The following is a 15272-nucleotide window of genomic DNA, read 5'->3' on the forward strand; positions in this document are numbered from 1 at the left end:
CAAGAGGATCTAAGGTTCCAGTCGAAAATGGAACGCATCAAGCAAAGCACAGAGTCTACAAAATGGAGGTATGTGGTTCCGGAAGAGAATCCAGCCGACCATGCCTCAAGAGGTCTCACAGCAGAGCAACTGATATCCTCTAACTGGCTCACAGGCCCAGACTTTCTTTGTCAGAACGAGCTACCAAGTGGAGAAGTCAAGGTGGGAGGGAGCGTTGTGGCTCTGTCTGCCGTAACGAAGGCCCTAGCTGTCGGTGGCTATGACGTGGACAAGAACCCTGGTCCAGGAACCCTTAAGGGTACCGGAGCCTCCGGCTCTTTCAAGATAAACCAGGCTGAGGTTAAGGCCAAAAAGCCTGCCAAGAAGCCAGCAGCCAAGAAACCTGTCTTGGCCAAAGGGCCCACGAAGGCGGCAACGAAGAAGCCTGCTGCTTTCTGGGAAAGACAAATACGCACCATCAGAAGTGGCTTGACGTGTCTTGTTCGTCAAGGAAGATCTGTACCTCCGCAAAAGATGGCGTCGAATTCAACTCTTAGCCAACCACTTCTGGACAAGATGGAAGGAGTACCTCCTGATCCTCCAACAGAGACGGAAGTGGACCAAAGATCATAAGAACGCAAAGGTCGATGACATTGTACTCCTACAGAATGATGCCACACCACGTAACCAGTGGAGGATGGCGAAGGTTATCGAAGTGTACCCAAGGAAAGATGGGAAAGCGCATCTCCACACCCGTCCACCTGGAGAGGCCCATCCATAAGACGGTGACGCTGGTGGAAGCAGAATGAAGTTTCTTTCTCCCTCTTATCTTTCTCTAGCTTTCCCTCTCCCTCCAGGCGCAGTCTGAGGTGATTCGTCCTGTGGAGGCCAAGTCATAATAGAACCGGCTAGAACATTAGCTCTGTCATCAACATTCTGGAACGTTCGTGATTCGTGATGTCATAGCTGAACATTCTAGAACCGCTCCCATCCCGCTATATAAGTGGAGGCTGCGGCACAAACAGTCCTTTCTCGTAGCAGCCACAAGAGTCCCTAATTTCCTCTCGTATTACATGCAGCCAATAAGGTATGTTTGGGGTCGTAAATGTGTGTCGTATGTGTAGGCCCAGGCCATGTAGCTCAGGTGCTAGCTAAAGGCTTGCTAAGCATCAATGATTGACGGCCGTAATGTGCTTGTAGGTTAAGTTCATTGGGTTAACAACATTGCAAAGACATGTGCCACTCCGAGACAAGTAGAGATAATATGGATGTATGTTGTTATGGTTTGATCTGTGATTTATTGTATTTCCTGTATGTGTTCACGGTTCGGATTAAAATCGGTTCGGTTCGGATTGAAATAAATCCAATCGGTAATATCAAGAACGTGTGCTGTCATCATTGCAGTAGAGGAAGTTACAAACGTTCCAGAATGTTGATGACAGAGCTAATGTTCTAGCCGGTTCTACTATGACATCATACTTAAACTTAAACTTGAACACTGAGGCAGTTACAGGCCGCATAACACCAGGCGGCGGTATTGGACCGTTGAGATCTCGGACACAGTACCACACATAGTATAGTATAGTCGGGTTAACTCGCCGAACGTTCGCCGCCAGACAGAGTATAGTCGGGTTTTGGTCGTTATTTCTTTTATTCACTATTTCCATTGATTATCCATCCAGGGAGCCTGATGTTATCATTGGGAATGGGTCTGAGATCGCAAACGTCCAATACCACCGCCTGCCGCCTTGCTGCCGGTATTGCACATCCTTTGAAACTCTCTGGCTTGGGCTGTGCGTCGATCTAAAAAGTCCGGTCCGGGTTTTCCTTGTCAGTGCAGAAATAATATCTCCAAACCAGAGCTTCCATGCAAAGGCAAACAAAAGTAATTGGAGTAGTGAAACTGAGAAAAACAAGGTTAATCTCCGGTCATGCCAAATGTATTGTATAGTATACTCTTATGTTTATTAGTACATCTACTAATCATCCAGTGTACTATTAGTACATGTACTTTTGTACATTTGGTGGGACATGGAATCATTTACCGTAATTTTCGGACTATAAGGCGCACCTGAATATAAGCTGCAGCAGCTAAATTGAATGATGTGTACATATATAAGCCGCACTGGACTATAAACTGCAGGTGTTTTAATGTTTAATTACCATATGTAAGGGTTCGTGCACAGAGGGGATTGTCGGCAAAGAGATGGCTGTTTGAGGAAGCTCCCATTTATTAACATTTCACACACATAGCGTTTCAGACACACACACTTTTCAACTTTCAAACTTAAACGGTGCACTCGAATAACAAATAACACTATAGTTCCTGCTATAGTAACAAATATATATATATATATATAATTATTCACGTGAGATGTTTACTTCACTGTTATTGTTGATATATATTATAATAATTGAATAATTGAATGAAGGTCTCGACTCGAGGCGAGTGAATGAATGTCTGTGAAAACCAAGATGGCCGCTCAGCAATACCATAACGGAGCAAGGCCTATCCGGTTGGATATTGGTAAGGCGCTGCCCTCTAGTGGCCGGCGATAAACTCTTCATGTAACCTGTAAAATCCATAGATTTAGGAGGTCCCCTAGTGGCCGTTAGCTGTAAAAATCCATAGATTAGCCGCACCGTTATATAAGCCGCAGGGTCGAAAAATGGGGAAAAAGGCGCGGCTTATAGTCCGAAAATTACGGTAAGACATTTTTCTCTGTATCAATACTTGCACTGTTAAGTGTCATTCGCCTTTGTCAGGCAGCAAAGCTCCTAGACCGGGTGCAGTTCTTAAAGGAAAACTCCAACATCATGTTAAGGCAACTGGCAGCAGAATGTGCTTTCCTCCGCTGGAAGAGGAGCCTGTGTATCTCTGCAGAGGAGCCAGGATGACACCAGCATTCTTCTTCTCGCTCTCTGCGCTGTACAGGTGGTTCTCCTGAATGTAGCCGACCACGCTGTCCGCCAGCAGGTACCGGACGCTCTGGCCTTGCCGCAGGGCCCGCCGCACGTGAGTGGCCGAGATGTCGTTGGTCACCCATTCTCGGACCACGTGGAGGTTCTTGCAGTGCTTCCACAGCATGTCCGACTGGTGGATGAACTTGTAGGGGTCGTTGCCACAGCGGGTGACGCAGACCATGCCGTAGCGCCCTGCGAGCTCTGCCACGTCCTCCTCCTTCCACAGATTGGGGACGCCGAAGGATTCGAGGACGTCGGCCCCGCACAGCACCTTCAGCTGAGGGACATCTCTGCTTGTATTATGAGACGGATCCTCAAAAGAATTCTCCTCGATTCTCCTCTTCTTTGCGTACTTGACGGTGTCCACGTCGTCTCTGTTCTGCTGCGCCGCCACCAGCTCCCCATAGTGATGCCGAACCACTTTAGCTGTCTCGACCCACTCCAGCTGCAAGCTCTCCCACGGGTCCACTGTGATCCAATCGGAGCTCTCTGTTGCCAGTCTGGCCATCTCAATGCGGTGGCAGGCTTCAATCAGACCCTTCTTCTTATAGCCATCACCCACCGGAGAGATGATGCCTCTCACCACTCTGTACTGGCCTGTTTCTTCCAGGTGATCCTGAGCCAGTTCAAACATGCGCAGGTGCATATTGGTGATGGGGTTGAAGGACCCACAGGACAGCAGGACCACTTCGGTTTGATCCTGAGACTCCATCCCTCATACTGGACTGCACTGATGACCAGATACTTCTGCGAGCCTGATGTAACTTCCTCTACTGCAATGATGACAGCACACGTTCTTGATATTACTGATTGGATTTATTTAAATCCGAACCGAACTGATTTTAATCCGAACAGTGAGAACTGTGAACACATACATGAAATACAATAAATCACAGATCAAACCATAACAACATACATCCATATTATCTCTACTTGTCTCGGAGTGGCACATGTCTTTGCAATGTTAACCCAATGAACTTAACCTACAAGCACATTACGGCCGTCAATCATTGATGCTTAGAAAGCCTTTAGCTAGCACCTGAGCTACATGGCCTGGGCGCGTGTATGCTTTTACCAACGCGTTCGTGTTTCCGGGTTCCCGTTTTGCGCTCTGATTGGCCGCTGACCTACGCTAGCACGCCCCCATCGCTACGCCCGCAGCAGCGGATGCTAAATCGAACAGCTGTTTCCACGCGTACGCCCCCCTCACTATGAGTGACGCACGAACAGCTGTTTCCGCGTGCTACACGCGTACAGTACAGCTCAATACATACAATTGTTAAGGGGATGCAGACCAGAGAGACTTTCGTCTTGTTTACATCAGGGTCCCCCATTTTCAATTCATCATAATAAGCGTGACTCGCTATGAGTGACGCACGAACAGCTGTTTCCGCGTGCTACACGCGTACAGTACGCGTACAGTACAGCTCGATACAATACCGCAACATTTTAATGGGTGTTTCGGTAATGAGAACTTCTCTTTCGGCAATGAGAATTTGGTAACGCATCACATAACTTTGTCATTAAATAGTAATAATTGGTAACACTTCAACATTAAGTGTTCATAAGGTTGTAATTACATAATAAAATGTGTATCATCAACAGTTCATTTTGATGTAATTTACTAACTTTCCTGTTTCATTGCAGACAGTCAGCCATTGAGAAAAAAAAAGCGTTAGCAAAGGCTAGGCTAGCAAAATTCAGAGAAAAGGTTTACAACAACCCTGACCTGCTGGACGAGTACAGAAGGAAGGAGAGAGAGAGATGTTAGGGGGGTTGGAAATGGTACAGTCATTAGCAAACATGCTAGTTTATAGGAAGCCTCATACAAGCCATTTAGTTGATAGGATGTCCAGCTTTCTGGCCCTTACTAGAGGATGTGTACACACTCGCACTTTGTAAGCCATACCTCCATACCTTACCTCCAAACAATATGAAAGAAAACAAAAACAATGGAGAGAAAATTCTAACAGGCATTATGCTAAAAAGAAAACACTGAATGCCATCTTGGATTTGACCCCTCCCTCCATCAATGAGCCAGATGCCGCACAGGTACCGGAGCAAGATGGAGGCCTACCGGTACCACCAAGCCCCCCAGAACTGCCATCAAACTGCCCAACACCAGAGCAGACGTCCACCCCCAAAGCAAGAAGAAAAAGGAGGATGCAGGATGTCCAGGTAGTACCAAGCCCTCCCGAGCCACCTTTGACCTCACTGAGGTCAAAACTGAGGGCAACAAAAGATCAACTGGAAATCCAGTCCCGAAAATACTCTAACCTAATGAAGCAGCTTAGAAGGCTACAAGAAAAAACAAAAAAGGACCAGCACCTTTGATAGGCACCATTGAGAAGAGAGCCACCCACCGGAGAGAGCCCAAGACCCTGCCCAACAACAGCCAGAGACGATTGATGGGACATGTTGAGTCGTTTCTTGCACCAGGATGACAACTCAACCGTCATCAATGGCAAAACAGGGGAAGTCAGCAAGAAAGGACAAGTGTTCAGGAAGAGGGCACTGACTGACACTATGGAGAGACTACATGTTAAATTTTTCAGTCAGCATCCTCGCTACAAAATCTCAAGGGCTCAGTTCTGCAGACTGAAGCCCTTTTGGACCGTGAGACCAAACGTTTCCCAAAGAGAAACCTGTGCCTGCAAAATCCACGAGAATTTCCAATTCAAAATCAAGAAGCTTCACCAGCTTGGGATTGTTGCCACACCATCCACAACTGAAATAGTTGAGTCCTGTGTCTGCAGCTCAAGTGATATGGAATGCATGTACAGAAGGTGCATTCAATGCCAAGGCAAAACCTTCCCTACAACTATTGATCCATCAACCAAGGGAAACCTAATTTCCTGGGACCAGTGGGTTACCCGGACAGATAAAATAACAAAAAAGGGAAAAGATGGTGCACTGGAGGAGACAAATGTCAAACACAGCACTGGAGAAGACCCACACGTCTATCGACAAACTTGTTGACCTCACTCAGGATTATGTAAATAAACTGGCCATTCATGTGTATAACATCCAGCACCAGTTCCTGAGGCTGAAGTCACTCAAGGAGAGCCTTACTGAGAAAGAGGTGGCCGTCCACATTGATTACAGTGAGGTGACCACCCACACTATTGTAATCTATACTATTTATTTATTCCGCCGATTTTTGTCCAGTAACTCCTGCCAGAGCTTTCACACCACACACAAGTGTAAGGTATCAAAACGACTGGCTTGAGGGCGGCTAAGTGGCGCAGTGGGCAAGGCGCTCGCCACTAACGCAGGAGATGCTGGGTTCGAGCCCAGCTCTCGGCGTTGCTTCCGGCTTGGCTGGTCGTTCATACTAATACAATTGGCAGTATTAGGGGGTGGGAAAGCCGGTGGGGATCGGACGTTGTGGACAGCGACTCTTAAGGGGTCCCCACACGGCGAGCGATTCTAGCCAAGCGACCGATTTTTTTAGCGAGCCGACAGACAGAATTGTATCGCCTTCATTGTTATGAATGAGAGAACCCACACGGCAGGAGATTCTGAAGCGACGGTCGCGCAGCTATTTCTGTCGCCTCGCTCAAAATCGCCTCAATCCTATTTTTGGAGGCGACGGAAGGCAGGACAATAGTAGTAGTAGTACAGAACAGTTCTACTGGTGTATCATTTGTACACCATTAATGTATCATTCAATACATTCATTGATCAATAACCTCCGTATTATTACCATGCTACTTATGTTCATTATTATTAACGGGAACAATTTAAATAAACAACGTTAGTTTGAGAAGCTGTAGTGGCCGCTTGTCATTAACTAATAAATGAACAATGCGCCACGATGCACCTACTAGATGTTTTTATACTCGGGTAACAAAAGAAGTTGTGGATGTTGACAGAGTTTAATGTCCAGGCTGCAGCTGATGTAGTTTGTAAGGTTTATTGTCCAAAGAAAATTATGGTTGAGAACAAAACAGTTTGCGTCTTCCGTGAAAAATACTCTCTCAGCAGCTGCATAACAATACTTGTCCAATCGTTGGTAATGAACGTATCGTAGCGATCAGGCATGCAGTAATGTCAGGAAGAATGAGGAGAGGTTGTATTCATATATGGTGGTTTAATTCCAGCTCAATATGGGTTTTACAGGTTAATACTCTCTCGTACTGCACAACACAGCTACCAGCTAACCCGCTTCACAACAACCTAACGTCCGGTCCCGGCGGTCCGCCCTCCTATATCTCCCGGGGGGAAACACCCCCAGCTAAACAGAGCGACACATAGCTTATTATACCTGAGAACGGTCGCCTCTGGTGTGGGGGGCTAAGCGATTGTCATTGAGCGACAGGCGATCACATCGCCAGGCGACGTCGGTCGGCCGCCGTGTGCAGACCACTTTACAGGTCGGTTGGTGCGCCTGTACAGCAGAATCAGGAAGTAACGGGGGCAGCGTGAGCCTCCCACGTGTTACTCCTCGCCACTGAGAGATCGCGCTGTACAGGTGAAAAGATGCGACGGCTGCCTCCTCGTGTACCGGAGGGGACACGTGATGCAAGGCTTCATCATCACTGCAGCCGACCAGTGGGAGGCATGGTCTGGCAACGTTCGAGACAGGGGAGGGGTGAATTGAAGGGAGAATTGGCGAGACGAAATTGGGATGGGAGAAAAATAGAAAATAAATGGGAGAAAAAGTGGATAAAAAAAAGGAACGACCGGCTTGGTCCAACTCGAGTTGCTATAACTTTTTGGAAAGTTTCACCGCACCGTTTGGCTACAAATCGACTTTAAACAGGAAATGTTGGTCATAAGGAATGAATGGCAGAACATTCTAGAACATTTGTGATGTCACAGTACGATGTCATAATAGCACATCTACAACATTTGTGATGTCACAGTATGATGTCATAATGGATCATTCTAGAACATTTGTTATGTCACAGTATGATGTCATAATAGCACATTCTAGAACATTTGTGATGTCACAGTATGATGTCATAATAGAACATTTGTGTATCTATTCAACAATTCATAGACCCTCTTCCGTTGGCCGGTGGTGCACAGGCATCACCCACACTTTCACAATTTCCCCGCGCGGACAGCTAGCTAGCCGTTGTGGACACTCACCTTAGGCATTTTGTTTGAGAAATGCAGGCTTCAGTCGTGATTCTTCTTCAGAATGAGATCTTCTGAGAGAATTGTTAGAATTGTTCTATATATATAGAACACAAATGTTCTAGAATGTTCTATTATGACATCATAATCAGTAGGGATATCCTCTTTCATTGGTCTATGTTGACCACGCCCCCATGGTTCGGCTCCTCCCCTTCAGGGGATTCATCTTGATCCGTAGGCCACGCCCCCTTTTTTTGCTTTTGAACCGCTTGTCGTAGAGTTGACTGAACCACACTTGTAATTAGTGTGGGTGACACTAATGTTCTAGAATGTTCTATTATGACATCATACTGTGACATCACTACTGTTCTAGCATGTTCTATTATGACACTGTGACACACAAATGTTCTAGAATGTTCTATTATGACATCATACTGTGACATTGCAAATGTTCTAGAATGTTCTATTATACTGTGACATCACAAATGTTCTAGAATGTTCTGCCATTCATTCGGCCAAAAGTTCCTGTTTAAAGTCGATTTGTAGCCAAACGGTGCGGTGAAACTTTCCAAAAAGTAATAGCAACTCGAGTTGGACCAAAAAAGGCTCTGGCAGGAGTTATTGGACAAAAATCGGCGGAATAAATAATAAATAAATAGTATAGATTACAATTGTGTGGGTGGTCACCCACACTAACTATAGCTGTAAGTACACCAGGGAAGTGAAAGACACCCACTTTGGTGGCAGGAACCAGCAAGTGACGCTTCATACTGGGGTCAAATACCTGCGTGGGGGACGTGTGGAGTCTTTTGCCTCTCTGTCAGCGTCCCTAAAGCATGGTGCTGTTGCAACGTGGGCTCATCTTAATCCAGTGCTCAAGTCCATCCGGGAGGAACATCCAGAAGTGAAGCACATCCATTTTATTTCAGATGGACCCACCTCCCAGTACCGCAACAAGACAGCGTTCTATCTGGCCTCGACAGTGCCTTTCATGAGAGGGTTTGAATATGTCACCTGGAACTTCTCAGAGGCATCTCATGGCAAGGGTGCCCCTGATGGGGTAGGGGGTGCACTCAAGAACCTAGCAGACCGGCTTGTTGCTTATGGAACTAGCATCCCAGACACCAACACACTGCATGAGCAACTGGCAACACACTCATCTGTAAGGCTATACATGGTAACAGAGGATGAGATCATTTCGGCCCAGGATTTGATTCCTCCATCCCTGAATACAGTGCCCGGGACTATGAAGATTCACCAGGTAAGTCAATGTGACATGAGGTTGAACAAGTTTGATTGATTGATTGATTGAACACAATAGATTGTAGAATGGGTACAATACAGTACGGCTCAATACACAAATTTATATATTTTTTAGATCTTTTCCCCCCTCCTTTTTCCAATTTTTCTCCCATCCCACTGTTAGTCGTTATGCCAATTGCCAACCCCCTTCCTGGTTGTTGCGCACCCCCCCCCCCTACTGTTGGTCCGAGAGGCCGGAGACTGTCGCATGCTTTCCTCCGACGCATGTGCAGCCAGCCGGCAGCCTGAATGCCTTCTACAACAGAACTGCGTTTCCGCGTCTCTGATTGGCCAGGTCATTTCTGGTCATGTGACATGTACGCCCAATCGTGGAACCGCAAGTTTCTACAATGGTTAAGCTTAGGCGCTCGTTCGAAGTTGGTTAAGGTTAGAGTTTGTCTTAGAGCATGGCGATAGAACGCCTGCCCTAATTCCGACGGTTAAGCTTAGGCACTCTTTCGAAGTTGGTTAAGGTTAGAGTTTGTCTTAGAGCATGGCGATAGAACGCCAGGTAGTTTGCAGGCTGTTAGACCCGGAAATAGGCGCAGAACTTGCTGTCCCACGATTGGCGCACATGTCACATGACCTGGCCAATCAGAGCACAAAACTCGAATGCGGAAAAACGCAGTTCCGTCGTAGAAGGCATACACGCAGCCTGGCAGCGCAGATTCTCACTGGGAGAGTGTAACGTGTGGAAGGTCGCACTACCTCTCTCCTGATCCTACCCTCGCTGTGCAGGCGCCCCGATCGAACTGTAGGGGTCGCTGTCCACAACGCCCAGGACCCACCCACGGCTTCCCTCCCCCTAACTCAGCCAAACAAGTTAGTATAGCGATCAGCCCAAGCCAAGGCAATGCTGACTCTCCGGGAGTCGAGACCGCAGCCTCTTGCATTGGTGACGAGCACAATCTCCGCTACGCCACCTGACCGCCCCCAATACACACAATTGTTAAGGGGATGCAGACCAGAGAGACTTTCATCTTGTTTACATCAGGGTCCCCCATTTTCAATTCATAATGACATTTATGATATACACAACATACAGATATATCATGGCATTTATGACATGCATGACATAGATATACAGATGTTACAATTGTGACACACGATATGCAAATATACAGTACTGTTAAACAAAGATCCTAACAGAAAATATATACATACGAGGGGGAGGAGACTGTACATTGGGAGGTGGTGGGTGGGGGGGTGTGATGGGATGGGAGGGTTTGGACATTTACGGGGGCCAGTTTCAAATTGCAGCCTCCTGTAGGTGCTGATTGAGAACGGTTTTGAAGGTGGGTAGGGATTCAATTTTTTTTTACGGCTGTGGGTAGGTTAGGGCGTTCCACATTGATGTGGCATAATTGCGAAACGTGTTTAGACCCTTGTTTGAGCCGAATCTGGGTTGAACATGATTTGTGGAACTCCCTCTGGTGTTGTGGTCGTGGTATTCACTGACCTTTGGGAAGTATTTTGACATGTACATGGGTACCTTAGTGGTGTAGTAGTGTATCTTGTAGACCAGGCCTATTGCAAGTTGCTGTACTCTGTCATCTACTCTAAGCCATCCTAGGTTGTCAAAGTGGGCAGGGGTGAGGTGGGTTCTAGGAGTAAGGTCAAGCAGTAGTCTGACCAGTTTGTTTTGTGATGTTTGTAATCTTGTTTTTAGTGCCTTTGAGGTGCTTTGGTACCATGAGGTGCAAGCATAATCGTAGTACCCTTGAATGAGTGCTCCTGTTAAGAGTGTTTTAATTAATTAATGAATTGTCATAAGTTGGCTTAACTTGATTGATTCATATGCTTTTTTAATACATTTATTATTTAATTTATGCTTATAGCTGACATCTACAAAACCAGGGGTAATCCAGACCCGGGACGTATCCTGCTTTTGCGGCAGTGCATGCGGATGCTTTCTCCCAAAAGAGTGCTCCTTCATAGGAGCGAATGTGGAGTCAGATACAGAGAATACAGAGCCAGGACCTGTTTTGGAAGTGGGAAAGTGGGTCCTTGTGGAGTATGATGCAGAGTTGTTCCCTGGCACCATCACACAGGTATATGTAGAACTAGTTTTAGATATGGACACTTTTTCTTTTACCTATGTCCTTTACAGATTGTGGATGATCAATATGAGGTTGACACCATAGGCGTAATTTGAACTTGACGCCAGGGGGTGCGACTGCTTGGCGAACGATACCCGCGCGCACAAAGAAGTGTGTCTAAAACACTGGTGTGTGTAAATGCGTGTTGTGGGGTTCTACAGGTCTAAGCATGTTTTATACATGACAACCATTTTGTCATGATTGTGTCCTTGTTTTTTTATTTCATTTTGTACAGGCCTACTTGTTTTTAACCAGAATATACACATTTATCTTAGGCCTATATGGATTGTATTATCTAAGCAAGGTTCAGAGTTGCACATTTTGCGTTATCAGGCAGTATGTGTGATTGTTTGAGTTATTTTTTGGTATTTAAAGTATATGACCTGAACCAATGATTGTTATATGGAAAAGGTTTTATTTGTTTTTGTTATTATTCTGTATATTGATTGCATCTTATTGTATTTTTAAACAGAATGTTGTTAAACAGAATAAAGTTGTGAGTTGAGCTGAACAAATGCATTTTTTTCTTAATTTGATTGAGAGGATATGCAAATGCCTTAGTTGCAATTTTATGAAAGCATCCAGTCACTGCAGTCAGTGAGCGTTGGCAAGCCCTGAAATAATCTCTCATTAAAAAGGTTCACTGTTAACGTAAGGTTATGTATATAACCAAGTTCTATGAATACTGGTGACGCTCAGCGTCAGTCTGCACTAACCTCACTTCGTGCACAGCACGGAATAAAAATCCACAATGTACCTTGACATACCGACATCCGTCTGGCCACACCCCTATCCGCTTACCTTCATAAGCAGGTGTGTGGTCACCTACTCGCCTCCTTCCCAAACTTTCACCACAAGGCGAGGTCAAGGGCCGCAGTGGCGTCCCGACGCTGAGCGTCACCAGTATTCATAGAACTTGGTTATATACATAACCTTATGTTCTATATCATACTGGCTCCGCTCAGCGTCAGTCTGCACAACAGGAGCTGAGCGGGAGCCAGAAGCTCGACAATGTACCCCGCTGAGGCCCCCCACAACCATCAGACCGGAGAGGACCGAGCCCCCCGACCCTCCCTAATGGAGGATACCCTCCCTATTGGAGGACGGGAGGGAGACGGATCCGACCGTGCGAAGAGAAACTCGAGCAACTCAACGCACAGGGTGAGCAAACCGTGGCTTGACCCCATGACTACGCACACGCACAACCCGCATGCCACCAGGGAACGAACGGAAGGAACAACCCTCGTTACTGCCCCCAAAATCACGGGGTCAAAAGCAAACTCAATCCCGTGGCAAGGCCGTAGCAGCGGAGCGCGAAGGAAGACCCAGACCCACTGAAGGGACTGGATCCCCTGGAAAAAGGGGGCCCGGAGAGGTCAATGACGCCAAGCATCAAGACCTCACCAGGCGGTCACTTAGGGACACCGCCCCCCACATCGCCAGCGTATTCGGACAGGGCCCCTCCAAGAGCAGGCCCTTCCCCCCACTAGTACGCCGCCTGGCACACTGACCCTGCAAAACAGGCAGTCAGCATGGCCGTAACTTGAAGCACTCAAAAGGCTAACCATAACGGAAGCAGGCAGCCGGGGAGACGACCCCAGAGGGGTCGATCCCTTAAACCAGGCAGCAGGCTTTAGACCCGAGCCTGGAGCACTGTGGACGAGACGGGCGCCAAAGGGGTCAACTGAAAACAGCACCCCGGCGGAAGGGGCGTATGCTGGCATTGTTGCGCACCATGACAAAGCCTCCACCAAAAAAAACCCACCCAGAGGGGTCGAGGCAGAGAAGGCTGACACGATTGGCAGACGTCATGAACGTGCAGGGGCACACTCAACCAGGTAACCCGGGAGTTGACTCTGCTCCAACACACCAGGGAATCAACCACCCTCTTGATACCACAGGCGGTGGTTGTTCCTATAACCCAGGGGTGCCCAACCTTTTTTGAACCAAGATCTACTTTTTAATTTGCCACCTAGCCGAGAGCTACCAGCCCAAATTTGTCCTACTCTCGGCTAAGATAAGATATTCCTTTATTGATCCCCTTGGGGAAATTCAGGCATAATAGCAGCATGGGGGAAGGGGGTACAGGTAGTAAAAACAACACAAGCAGTGTAAACAAATAGGTCAATATAATTGACTATCTAACTAACTGAAAAATATATTCAGTGTCATAAGGCTAGTATTAGTAGTAATAGTATTACCCATTCAATATGCACATGACAGAAAATATTATATGCCATATAATATTTTCTGTCATGTGCATATTGAATGGGTAATACTATTACTACTAATACTAGCCTTATGCACCTATGACACTGAATACTGTGAATATATTTTTCAGTTAACCCTGAAACTGAAAATATCTGTTATAATAGTTAATTCAAAATAATGCTTTAATATTGAACTGTAGCATTACATGTAGGGATGTCCCGATCGCCTTTTTTTGCTTCCGATCCGATCCCGATCATGTGATTTTAAATATCTATCGATCCGATCGTTTCCGATCCGATCTTTCACATTAGTAATCAATTTTGACGCATTTTTGTCAGAAACTGGCAGAGCAAGACAAGCCCATCTGTTGCCTATAGTCCGGGGCGCGAGAGCGGAGGCTTTTGTTATTACATTCACCCTGAGAAATGTGCTTCTGCTTCATATGAGAAATATTAAAAGTTTCAATATATGTTTGCACATTAGTATACATTCAGTGTTCGACTTACGTAATGGTCCATTCTGGTCTGAAACGCCGACGATAATCCTCAGTCACGTAACGTTATCCTCCAGGTGAAAAGTTAGTCTGAAAACTTCGCCTCCAGCCTGTCCTCCTTGCAAACATTGCAACTGGCTTGACTTTCTATTTTAAAATGCTTAGTTCCAAACCTCTGACATTAAGTCTAGCTGCTCAAGTCAGTGGATATTAACCGTGTTTCGGGAGCGACGTGTTGTACTGTTGTTGTGATGTGGAGCGTGTAGCGTGTAAATTAAAGGGGTGTTTGTTGCAACGGTGAAAATTAAAGGGGAATGTGTTTGTTGTGGACAATTATTCTGCTCTGTGTGACAATAAATACATTAATGATGATATATTATATGTAATTTAAAACCAAAACTAAGGCCTCCGTATGAGTTTAAGACGTGGACATGGTCATGTTTGTTGAATAAAATTTTTCTTTTTTTGACTGCCGATTTTTATTATTATTTTTTCCCGATCCCCGATCCTCTGAAAAGCACGTGATCGACGCCGATTCCGATCACGTGATCGGATCGGGACATCCCTAATTACATGGAGGCTAAAACAAAGAAGATGCAAAGCGTCAGTATTGTGTGACATTCCTGAGCCTTCAGGCAAAACCCCCCTCATGATAAGATTGTTTACTCAACTGTATTTAGAAGAACAGTTGCAGAAATAGGGGGCAGGTCATAAAAGCCCCTGCATGCTAAAACTGTTTGGGACACAACCAAGGAACTATTAATTCAGTATACTTTATATAGGAAATCTGGTATTAAAATATAAGACAACGCCACATTGGTTTAATGCTGAATATATATGTAACTTATTACATTAACCATACAAATATAGAAAAGGTTTTAGAGTTAAGACTCTGTGCTCATCAAGAGGCTACACCGACGGGGGCCCATGGGCCCCCCCTCTGATGCTGGAGGAACACCGACGAGGAAACCAGGGGGAGGGGGGACCGCCCCCAGAAGACCACCCATTGGAACAAACTCCTTATTTAGAGATAATTGTGATTGGTTAAAAGGCAGTCTAAAAATGATGTCATATAGCCTATAAATATTGGATCAGTAAGGTTAGTTGACAGGCCAGAACTCTACCCCAGATTCTGAGCC

The 15272-nt window shown here is 46.1% G+C and overlaps 1 protein-coding gene across 1 annotated transcript; it reads right to left on the reverse strand.

Annotated features, from left to right (window-relative positions):
• Nucleotides 1–2794: 2794 nt before the first annotated feature.
• Nucleotides 2795–3668, reverse strand: LOC311223833 (nicotinamide/nicotinic acid mononucleotide adenylyltransferase 1-like; the record flags this gene model as incomplete). The annotated part of the gene is made up of 1 exon (XM_084308597.1): nucleotides 2795–3668. Exon 1 carries the CDS (start codon nucleotides 3653–3655, stop codon nucleotides 2795–2797), a length of 861 nt encoding a protein of 286 aa, XP_084164723.1. The 5' UTR covers nucleotides 3656–3668.
• Between the last annotated feature and the right edge of the window lie 11604 nt (nucleotides 3669–15272).

Source organism: Notolepis coatsorum (assembly GCF_963971535.1).
Source record: "Notolepis coatsorum genome assembly, chromosome: 2".
NCBI lineage: Eukaryota > Metazoa > Chordata > Actinopteri > Aulopiformes > Paralepididae > Notolepis > Notolepis coatsorum.